General features: G+C 37.6%; 2 protein-coding genes across 4 annotated transcripts in view; one reads left to right on the top strand and one right to left on the bottom strand.

The window, feature by feature from the left end:
* LOC106130902 (mitogen-activated protein kinase kinase kinase 15) overlaps positions 1-12,191 on the top strand; it is a 29,040-nt gene that overhangs the window by 13,811 nt on the left and 3,038 nt on the right. For 2 of the 3 annotated variants that reach the window (XM_013329845.2, XM_013329844.2), the window contains 5 exons: positions 789-881; positions 1,923-2,016; positions 2,600-2,782; positions 6,921-7,185; positions 8,116-8,251. In XM_013329845.2, the coding sequence (XP_013185299.2) occupies positions 789-881; positions 1,923-2,016; positions 2,600-2,782; positions 6,921-7,185; positions 8,116-8,251 (771 nt within the window). The remainder of the gene's footprint in view (positions 1-788; positions 882-1,922; positions 2,017-2,599; positions 2,783-6,920; positions 7,186-8,115; positions 8,252-12,191) is intronic. The other variant, XM_060947691.1, reaches the window with a different exon arrangement.
* Positions 3,688-4,600, bottom strand: LOC132902485 (uncharacterized). The gene is made up of 2 exons (XM_060947692.1): positions 4,484-4,600; positions 3,688-3,888 (listed from the first exon to the last, which is right to left on the bottom strand). Exons 1-2 carry the CDS (start codon positions 4,595-4,597, stop codon positions 3,697-3,699), a joined length of 306 nt encoding a protein of 101 aa, XP_060803675.1. The 5' UTR covers positions 4,598-4,600; the 3' UTR covers positions 3,688-3,696.

The following is a 12,191-nucleotide window of genomic DNA, read 5'->3' as shown; positions in this document are numbered from 1 at the left end:
AAGGAAAGAAAAAATGTCACTAATGCATGGCTTCCCATCCGTTTACTTATTATCAATGGATCATTTCTATTTACATTGTTCATTATTTGATGAGATGATCCGTTGTTCCGTTATAAGTTTTTGTTAAGTTTTCCAAATATCGCCATTCATGTGACGTCATCAGCCATCATGCATTGGTGTGGTCCAAACATATTTCCTTTCCGTTTTAGACCAAGGCTGGTGCAGAGATTAAACGCCAATTTATCTGTTATGCGAAGATTTGAGATGATTGAGGAATCAACGATTATTATCTCCAAAGAAATACTTAAGTCTTGGAGTTTCACCTGAATGATCCTATCGAATTTTACGATCATGACAAAAATATTAATGTTTATTAGGTACTTTAAAGTTTATTTTTAAGCTAGGGATTGAATCTGCCCTTTCACCACTGGGATGAGGGGCCGCCAAAATATAATGAATACTAGTTTCGCTTGCGGCTCGGCCCGCGTGAAAAGTACCTTATGTACTCCACACTATGCGTATGCAACAATTCATTGATATCGGTTCAGTGATTTTGACGTGAAAGACGGAAAAACAAACACACTTTCACATTTGTAATATTATAATTATCCTCATAATCAGAAAAAAAAAACCACGAACGCTACGCTCTGAAGCCCGCATATACAGATAACTTGGTCGTACAACACAATTCGCTTTCTAGTAACACGGTAAAATTGCCACAAAATTATATCGATAATAACCAAAGTTTTCTTGCTTTGCACCTAAGCCTCTATTTGTTTGCTATTAAGGGTCAAAACGGTCCGGTCAAACCCGACCATCACTAGGACGGCTTCGTCGATGCTCTCACCAATACTGATATGTTCACCGGACTTGAATAGCAGGTAAATATATTGTGAACCGCACAAAGCACTGCCATGTAGTTTAGCCAAATGAAAATAAAAGAACTGATAATTTGAAATTACTTTGTATATACTTAGGGGTGATTATCTATACGGTGTCATCTTTATATACTTCAATGTTAGTTCAAGGCCAAATTAAAGTATATCTCAATCCCTTTTAGAAATATTTATTTTTATTTTTATATGTCAAGTTATTCGAAGAAAATTATTTCGTGACCAGTTAACAAAAAATTTAGTGTAGATGCTATATCTTTAATGGTTTTAACCTGTTGTAGTCGTATTTTTGACAGTTTTTTAATGCAATTGTTACATTATTTTTAACTATTCTGTTTAATTGTTGGGAAAAGGTGAAAAGCAAAGTATTTAATGAATAATTTTAATAAAAGAGTATTTGGAAACCTTTGGCTAACAATGGGATGGAATAGTTTCACCATATATATATTCTTTTAACACTTTATCTAGTAGTTATTATAATAACTATCACCCAATGCTAAGGCATGTTGCGCACCTATTTTTATCTAAGATAATTCACGCTTTTTCACACATATTTTATATTATTTTCGTAATTAAATTGTATATCTACTGATAGTTATTTACCCATTTCAACTAAAATACGCATCAAATTAGTCGAATTGTATGACATTTGTCATGTGTTTTAGTTGTAGTGGTAAATAAGTTTGGATTTCAAATATTGCTTTTTATTCTGTATTTATGTTTTAATTTAATTATGATAACTTGTTACCATTAAATGTTATCAAAATCGGTTCCATTTAACTTCGAAAGGTGAAAAATTAATGACGAATTTTATGTTATATCATTCTAAGCTACAAGTAACAGAAATATAACTTAACTGATAGTAAGCGGTTACCGCTGCCTATGAATGCTCCCCACACTTGTGGGTCAGATGCGTAGTGAAGGAAGGAAGCGTTAAATGAATTGCAATATCTGATTCTCAAAGGAAAAGGCAATGACAGTATGAATAAGTTGGGATTTCTTTTATTTTACAATGTGTTTTGTGTCCAGCACGATGCCTAACACTCCATCGACGGACGATATGGACAGCACGGATACACTTCTCAACCGTCGGAGTTCTTCGGGAGGTCTACTTTCACCAGAGGTAAGTAATATTATCAGTAATACCACATAGATTTCTGCACTTATTATAGCTAAATGATTATATACTATAAAAATGCGGCCCAGAGTCCATATTTTAGATATTTTAGCCGAAATAGCATTACCAAGCATTGCTTCATACTAACTGTTACAAACTGTTATCAATAGATGGCGTTAATAAAAATACTCTATTTCAAAGAATAGAGCAGCTTATGTGTTACCCAATATCTGCAACATTATTTGAGATTTCGTGCAACACCTTAAGACCCTATCTTGCTTACACAATATATTTTTTTGTACCTAATGAGAGACCTGATGAATCATTATAATGTAAATGTAAATAAATAAAATAAAATCACTTTGTTATACCAACTTATAAGTAGTTGCAATTTGGTACATAAAAGAATATATTAGTAGTCTTTTTTTGAATCCTTCCAATTCTTTTTATAATAGATTTGAGTGCGTTTGACGTCAATGGTGGTTATAAGCAAGATGAGGTAATGCACGCAAGCTCAAATAGTGCCTATTCACTCTTAACTTGGCTTTCAATTAAAAAAAGTTGGTATTTTAATGTAAGCAAATTCCAGGTCGATATGCCGAACGTGCCCCGATCTTCCATAGACGTAGAACATGACGGTTTCTACTTATTAAAGAAGGATTCGCAACGCCGTCTCACTCTCTCGCGTGTGTTGGAGCAGGACAGCGAGAAAATCTGCTCCAAGTGGATGCTAAGCATACAACAAGATTTCGGGAACACCGTTTTGACAATGGTAAGTACAACTAAAGTGCTAACAGATTAATGAAAATTTTCTTAAATATACTCGTACATAGTAAATCTTGCTGATCGGATTTTCAAATTAAATAAATGTAAATAGTAAACCCCTGACAGTAGAACACAGACTCCAAGCAAAGTCACAAAACATAGTTATGGAAGGTCTAACTGGGAACATGCAAAGACATGACAGAGCGAGGGAGAGAATGGACCTCTAGCTAGACTTTTTCGCAGATTAAGAAAGAAATAAAAAGTAAATTATTAAAATGAAACCTTTTCACTATACACTATCGATCTTTTTTAATTTTTGAATGCGTAAGAAAAAATTTAAGCGCTTAAAAGTATGAGTGGAAGATAACAAATTTGCTATAGGTTTAGCTAACGTTTTCATGACGGTAAGCTATAAAATCCAAGCAGCTTATTCACGATGTCGGTTTTACTGTAATTTGTAATGAGAAATAAAGGAGATAAATAGTACCAATATATCCCTTATACAGCGTAAACAACATGTAAGGTTGGTATATTAAAATAAAATACATCCAAATAACATTAAAAACTTTCATTTACGTCTAAAATATTAGATTCATTAATAAAAATCTATATTGAAATGTATATTGATTCGATCAAAAGAAGACGATGGTTTAATCCTTATTTCAGAACTCTTTCATAACAAAAACAATATGATACCAGCGTTTGCCCGCAGCTCCGCCCGCATTAAACTAAAATGGCCGTTTCCCGTCTCTGTAGGAATTTCTAGAAAGAAAAACCCATATGCGACCTCGATTATAAATTATTTCATCAAATCGGTCCAACAGTTTAACCGACAAAGCGTAACAGACACAGACCGACTTTCACACTTTAAATATTAGTAAGTATGGACTTATATAAATATATTATGGATATTTATAAAATTCATGAAGGTTTTCTATTTCTTGGTTTCTGTATAACTTGTAAATAAATCTTTATGTGTAATCCTCGTTCGTTCGTGTCCTCCACATTTACTTTAAGGTCCACGCATATTGATGTTTCAATTGCTTGAAAAGTGAATGGTATGTCGAACGGTAGATTGTTTTCATACGTTATGTTATGTATTGGATACCAGCCCTGAAAGCAAAGAAAATATTTTTTTAGTACATTATCATTCTTCTTCTTCTTCGTCGTGGCTATAGTCTCGGTTGCATCGTCACCACTCTGGAAAGGAGCCCGGGGTATGCATTTGACCATCGTGAGGAAACCCCCACATTCAGGCAATTGGATGTGTAATCCAATCTGGGATAGCTCAAATGAAATATTTAAATCGGATAGATTCCCATTATGACCGAAGTCAGAGGCAGTCGTTTCATGCTTTTACATGATTTTTTCACTCCTGGAGTGAAGTCAACACTAGGTATCCTGGATCATGATACCGAAAAAAAAGTGAGCAAAGAAAACCCAAGGTATCCTGGGATCATGATACCAAAGCAAAAGTTAGATTTTCCCAATATTAAATTTTTTTAGAAAAAGTATATTAAGCACGAAATATTACTCGTAAATAATATTCCTTCAGACAATACTCTATACAACATACTACCTATTTACAACTAACAATTGAGTATGCATGAAAGGAAACAAGTATGCAGTGATCATGGCAATTGGAAAGATGAAGTCCCTCCCTATCTCTCGGGTAATTTATATGTTTGTTAGATTTTTAATTACTTACCGGACCAAATGGACACGTCGCGTTTTTTGGAAATTGTTTCATAATAACTTTCCCAACTAATGGATCCTTGTTGAAAAAATCGCACAGTTTGAATTGTATTCTTATTGGCAGCATGACGTATTTTCCACTCAATATTTCGTATATTTGCACCACACACTGAAACATGTAATAGGTTATACCGTACAAAAACTTATGTACTCACTGATTTGGAATTAATGAATGACATCAAACATTTAAACTAATGTTTCGAATTGTTTATACAAATTCAGCTTTCAGGCTGGTCTGGAAGCGAAGAAAAATGTGTGAGCCAGCTGCTTCTCTTCCAGTGCAGATGGTTAAAGTCGATCAAGGAAAAGTCTTCTATAAACTTGGGATTCTTCTTTTTATCCATGGGCTAGCAACCTGCCATTATCTGAATCTCTATTCCATCATTAATCCATCCCGCTAAACGCGACCTCCAAGTCTTCGGAGACTATTGGCTCTGTCTACCCCGTGTAGGATAAAGCCGTGATGTACCTATGTACTAACCGTACAATTGTTCCCAACTGTAGTTAACAGTTCCAAGGTCAAGTTGATATGATAATTGGAACCCCTGCCGCTTCTTCTCACATTTATCGCTGCATGATTGAGGAACTTCGGGTTCGCGTACACTATCTCGGCTCTGGTTGGGATAGCTGATAAACCCTGAAACAGCGAATTGTTGTATACATAAGGAACATTAAAACATAATAATGTTCCAATACGATATCATTAGAATTGTGTGTTTGTATGTTTGTTCGTTTGAGGCAGAGACTACATCTTTCCATTTGCCATGATCCCTGCACACTTTCGCTTCGTTCACGTTCATAATTCTCTTCATGCAAGTTGCCAACAGGAAATACATATATTATACTGCAAAAGGTAGAAAGAGAACAGGACGGGAATTATCAACAAATTCACCTGAACAGCCGCTATTGTGGCGATTATAATTATCAACCACAGTATCTTATACATTTTTCAAACGGCTCTCAGTTTCTATATAACTACTCGAACAGTCCTGAGTTCATACTCGTATGTTGTGTATTAATAAATAATTCATTTTGAAAACAACAAGTTTATTCAAAGAATAATAAATAGGTACGTAATGCTATCGGTATGAAAATTAGTAGTAAACATTTTGTTTATAAGTGCAAAGATCCAATTTGTTGTTTTCAGCAAAAAATAATAGGACCATTATATCTCAGGTAGATTAGATAGGGTAATGGGTGATTTGATGAGAACAACATTGAGCGCCATTTTGTTAAGGTAGGTAAAGTCAACGTCATAGAAACATGATACCCTGTCCATACAAATGTACATACATATCACGTCCATATCCCTTGCGGAGTAGACAGAGCTAACAGTCTTGAAAAGAATGATAGGCCACGTTCAGCTGTTTGGCTTAATGATGGAATTGAGATTCAAATAGTGACAGGTTGTTAGCCCATCGCCTAAAAGAAGAATCCCAAGTATATAAGCCTATCCCTTAGTCACTTTTTACGACATCCATGGGAACGAGATGGAGTGGTCTTATTTTTTTTTATTGGTGCCGGGAACCACACGGCACATACAAATGTGATGATTTAAAATCAAGCCTTGTTCCCGTAGGGATAGGCACAGATTACCACGATCCCCGCAAACTTCTTTTGCTTCGTTCACATTCATAACTCTCTTAATGCAAGCTCCGCGGTTTCGATTTTATATGTCGGATGACTGAAAATATATCGGGATTTTTATAAGTTGTACTTTCTGTGTCCATGGTTTTTTATTCTTTATTCGGATCTGGTTAAATGTCACACTATTAAAAGCATTTACACTAAATTTCATGCTCATTATCTAAATCGTATGCATGTAATAAGTTTAAACTTTACATTTTCATTGTATCAGGGAAAAATAACAATTAAATGTCAGATACACAATCCATAATCACGGAAGTTTGGTCGAATTGTTACATAGTGTTTTGTTCCTTATTCGGTCGGTCGGTTATTTATATGTAGTTTTATTTAAAACTCACCTATAAGTGGTGATAGGGTAGGATTATTTTAAACCGATGAGCTTCCATGTTTTATGTAGTTGAAGCGAAAGAAGTATGTAAAAATCGTGGAAAGTGGAAAAATGAAGTTTCTGCTTACTCGTCCGGGAAAGAGGCGTGATTTTAGGTATATAGTATGTATTGAACTATACGTTTTTTTTTACTAAAAATCACGTTGACTTAAAGACGTTGAGCGCTAGCCGCTTTCATCTGAGCCATGTAGAAATGCACGAGGAATATATTGAATATAGGAATATTGTGACGTCAATAAGTGATACCTTGTATCCAATTTTGAAAATAAATCTATTCTATTCTAATATACCTGTCCTGTGTTTACTTAAAGCTTAGAGTATGATGAATAATTTTTCCTATTATCTCCATCCACAGAACCACTTGGAAACCCTTCGGTGCGCGTTAAAAGACTACATAATGGATCAAAACCGACATGTCATAGAACAAGCAGTGACTTCTCTGAAAGAGGAGTTGGAGTTTGACTCTAACGCGATACATGAACTACACTCAGCTATATACATGTTCCAAGAAGCCGTGAATGTAGTATTGAGAATGCATAGTATAAAACCTCATTGGATGTTTGCCCTGGACAATCTGGTGAGGAATGCGGTGCAGGCTGCTATCACTGTGATATCACCCGGTAAGTAAAGTTTTTTATAGACAAATTTTTAGTTCGTTTTTTTGGGTTTTATTTAATGTTTGTGGTGCAACAGACGCCATATAGGCTATTTTTAGAATGAATTGAAGTTATTATAGTGTTAAATGCATGTTGATCCATCTCATTTAATATTAAAAAAGAATAGTCTATGCTTTCGAGTGTTGTAAAAAGTTTGTTCAAATAGAGTATAACAATAACAATTGGTTCGAAGGATGAACGGACTTGCCGGTAATTTATACATTATTTATCATAGAAAGTATAATAGGCAGACTTAAAGCTAATAGCATTATCTAAGAGCTTAATGCAACCTGTACGCATTAGCTTGTAAGCTTACCTTTTACATCTTAAGACGCACCGCTGACCGTGACCTCCTACCCCGCAAGGGATATAGTCTTGATAATAGAATAGATTTATTTTCAAAATTGGATACAAGGTATCACTTATTGACGTCACATCACTTAAATCTCATAACTACTACCGCTTCCAAAGCGCATGTGTAGAAGAAGCGGCGGAACAAAATACACTGCATATAGATCTCTTAAATCTAAATCATGGACGAATGCACATTGTCTACATTAAAAAACATGAATGAATGTATGTAGAACTAATATGTGTGTATATATATCTGTTTATACAGAATTGTGCCGTGTGGTTCCCGGCACCAATAAAAAAAATAATAGGACAACTCCATCTCGTTCCCATGGATGTCGTAAAAGGCGACTAAGGGATATGCTTATAAACTTGGGATTCTTCTTTTAGACGATAGGCTAGCAACCCGTCACTATTTGAATCTCAATTCTATCATTAAGCCAAATAGCTGAACGTGGCCTATCAGTCTTTTCAAGACTGTTGGCTCTGTCTACCCCGCAAGGGATACAGACGTGATCATATGTATGTATGTATGTAATACAGAATTGGGCGCAAACTTGGCGGGGGAGTCCCGCCGTAGCGCGGGATGCGCGGCCGACGCGGCGACTCCGTCGGCGTTGTCCACGGCCACCTCGACGCGGGACCACCAGCTGCTGCAGCTGAGGCAGGAGAACCACAAGTAAGAACTCTTCTATAGGATCATATGTATCAAACAAAATCATTAGATAAGTGTAAGTATAACAACCCGCTAGAGGTAGCGGGTATGTATGTATGTAGAGGTGAGGACCTCTACATACATACAAACATATATATGGTCACGTCTATATCCCTTTCGGGGTAGACAGAATTAATAGTCTTGAAAAGACTGAATGGCCACGTTCAGCTATTTGGCTTAATGATAGAATTGAGATTCAAATAGTGACAGGTTGCTGGCTCATCGCCTAAAATAATCCCAAGTTTGTTAGCCTATCCCTTAGTCGCGTTTTACGACATCCATGGGAAAAAGATGGAGTGGTCCTATTCTTTTTTGTATTGGTGCCGGGAACCACACGGCACTATAGGATCTGTATCAAAATCATTAGATAAGTGTATGTATAGCGACCCGCTACCTCACCTCTGTATGTAATTAAGACGTTTTAAGATTTTTTTCTTGCCTCAACATTGCTCTGGCCACTTTTGCGGTCTTTGTTATCTTTTATTTTGAGTCGTTGCACTTAGGTTTCTCATTATCCCAACTATTCCGACTAATATTATAAATAGGAAAGTAAGTTTATTTGTTACCGCTTCATGGGTTATCGTCTGAATTAATCTTCTTGAAATATCACGTATTTTAGAGGACATAGGGTACCTGTCATCCCGGTAAAAACTACTGTTCTCGTGGCATTTGTGAAAAATCTATAGTATTCTTTGTTACATACATACATACATAAAATCACGCCTCTTTCCCGGAGGGGTAGGCAGAGACTACCTCTTTCCACTTGCCACGATCTCTGCATACTTCTTTCGCTTCGTCCACATTCATAACTCTCTTCATACAAGCTCGGCGGTTTCGGGTACTTTTGACCTGACCCTTTACCAGGACGTCCTTAATTTGATCAAGATACGTTCGTCTAGGTCTTCCCACTCCGACCTTTCCCTCCACACTCTCCTTGTATATCTGCTTAGTCAACCTGCTTTCATTCATCCTCTCCACATGACCGAACCATCTTAACATACCCTTTTCTATTCCTGTAACTACATCTTCTTTCACATCACAACATTCCCTTATCACGCTGTTCCTTATCCTGTCACTCAATTTCACACCCATCATACTCCTTAACGCTCTCATTTCCACTGCATTTATTCTGCTTTCATGCTTCTTTTGCCATACCCAACTTTCACTCCCATACATTAATGTCGGGACCAACACGCCCCTGTGCACAGCCAGTCGAGCCTTTTTGGATAGTTTCTGACTGCTCATAAAGGCATGCAAAGCTCCATTCACCATGTTCCCCGCGTTCACTCTCCTTTCAATATCACTATCATACTTGCCATCTGATGTAAACTTTGATCCTAGATATACAAACTCTTTCACTTGCTCCACTTTTTCTCCTCCAATCAAAATATTACATGCTGTCATTTCTTTCTCCATTTCAAAAACCAGTGTTTTAGTTTTACTTACGTTCACTTTCATTCCTTTCTCTTTTAAAGCTTCATGCATACAGTTTACCATCTCCTGTAACTCCTCCGCTGATGACGCCAGTATAACCTGATCGTCGGCATAGAGCAGACATTTGACGAGTAACTCATTCATCCTTAATCCACTTTTAGACTCTTTCAAATCTGTCAAACAGCTATCCATAAATAGGTTGAACAGCCACGGTGACGCAACACATCCTTGCCTAACGCCTTTCTCAATCTTAAACCACTCAGTGTGCGCTCCGTTTATCCTGACACAAGCACTCGAATCCTCATATAAGGATTTCAGTGCTCGTATTAAGAGACTGCTCACCCCATGCATAGAAAGTGCTGACCACAATTCATTCCTCTCAACTCTGTCATAGGCCTTTTCCAGATCTACGAATGTGCAATAGACTTTTTGACTCTTGGCCAAAAACTTTTCGGCTATGCACCGCAAGGAAAAGACCTGATCAGTACATCCCATTCCCTTTCGAAATCCCGCTTGAGCATCCCATATTTTGTCATCAGTTTCATTCCTGACTCTATTAATCAATACCTTAGCATACAATTTGCCGACGACGCTAAGCAGGCTTATACCACGATAATTTTTGCAGTCCAGCTGTGACCCTTTTCCCTTGTAAAGTGGCACGATAACAGCCTTACACCAATCTTTTGGTACTCGGCCGCTTCTCCAACACAAATTGAAAAGGCAGTACAACTGACTAGCTACTACGCCTTTTCCTGCTTTAAGCATCTCGACCGACACTCTATCACACCCAGCAGCCTTTCCCGCTTTCATACTCTTAAGTGCTTCCACAATTTCGAACACTTCAATTTCGCCTTCCATCTCATTCTCTTTTTCTTCGCTATAGCAGAAATCTTTCTTATTTCCTTCCTTTTTTTCAAATAAACTTTCAAAATAGTCCTTCCATATCTTTAGTACACATTCTTCTCCTTTCACAACGCTACCATCCTGGCACCTGATCCTAGTCAGCTCTCTGGTTATAGTATTTCCTCGGGCTGACCTTACGGATTTCCAGAATACTTTCAGATTTGACTGAAAGTCTTCTGATAGCCTTTTATCAAAATCCTCTTTATACTCTTCTTTCTTTCTAATCACAGCTTTCTTAACCAAATCTTTCATTTTCTTATATTCCTTACGTGCTTCATTCACATCTTCATCTATAACCTCTTGCATTCTTAAGTTAGCTTTTGCTGCTAACAAATCCAGCCATGCTTTCTTCTTTAATCGCACAAGTTCTTGCACATCTTTACTCATCCACGCATTTTTGTGATTTTTTCCTTTCCTTCTTCTACTTACACCACACACTTCAACAGCTACTTTCACAATTCTTTTTTTAAATTCCTTCCATCCATCTTCAATATCGCTCATTTCCTCTAAATCTTCAAATTCATCCTTCAGTCTATTAATATACTTCTTACCTACATCCATATCTTGCAAATTTTCTACTTTTACTCTTTCCAAAGCGCTGGTTTGCTCCCTTACCCTGTGCCGCCAGCGATTGAAGATACCCCTTATCCGGGATATCACCAGTAAATGGTCCGAGTCAATGCCAGCACCGCGATATGCACGGGTATCCAGCACTTTGTTCTTCAATCTTTCATCTACAATCACAAAGTCTATCATACTTTTTAAAATACCTTCCACTCTTGTGTAGGTGTGGATCTCTTTATGTTGAAACATTGAGTTCGACACAAAAAGATCCCACTCTAGACAAATTTCTAATACACTTCTTCCATTATCATTCACCTTTTCGTCACCAAACGCACCAAGCACCTTTTCATATCCATCACGCTTTACACCCACCCATCCATTAAAATCACCTAACATAATAATCTTCTCATTTGGCTTGGTAACTTTCAATACTTCTCTTACACTATTCCAGAACTCCTCGTTTTCGCTTTTTGCTGATGTTGTACCCCTCGAACCCACATCCCAAGGTGCATAAACACCTAGAACGAAGATCCGAGTGATTCCAACTTTCAGCCTAATCCATAGAAGACGAGGGCTGACACACTCATACTCATTCACGCACTCAGCCATTCGTGCAGAAAGAATTAGACCGACCCCTTGACAGCCTCGGCTGGTACTGGAAATTCCAGACCAATACGCCGTGTAAGGGCCGTGCTGCGTCGCGTCGCATCCTTTCCGCTTCGTTTCATTCACGCACAACACATCCAAACGTCTTTCATCCATCATCTGGCATACTTCCTCAATCTTATCCTTCATTCCTCCTCTTACATTCATCGTCGCAAAGCGGCTTTCAGCAGACCGCATACCGCTCCCGCCGGGAACGAGACGTGATGGGGTGCGGACACCATCGCCGCCATCTAGGTGCTCTTTCAAAAAATTTGCATCCATGCGATTCCCACGAGACGCTAGGGAAAAATTTTGTCCGCCCCAGCAGAGCCCCGCATGCCAGGGTAAGGCTAGCCAT

Source organism: Amyelois transitella, chromosome 14, assembly GCF_032362555.1.
Source record: "Amyelois transitella isolate CPQ chromosome 14, ilAmyTran1.1, whole genome shotgun sequence".
NCBI lineage: Eukaryota > Metazoa > Arthropoda > Insecta > Lepidoptera > Pyralidae > Amyelois > Amyelois transitella.
The sequence above is the reverse complement of the archived record's forward strand: the minus strand, read 5'-3'. Positions and strand labels throughout refer to the sequence as shown.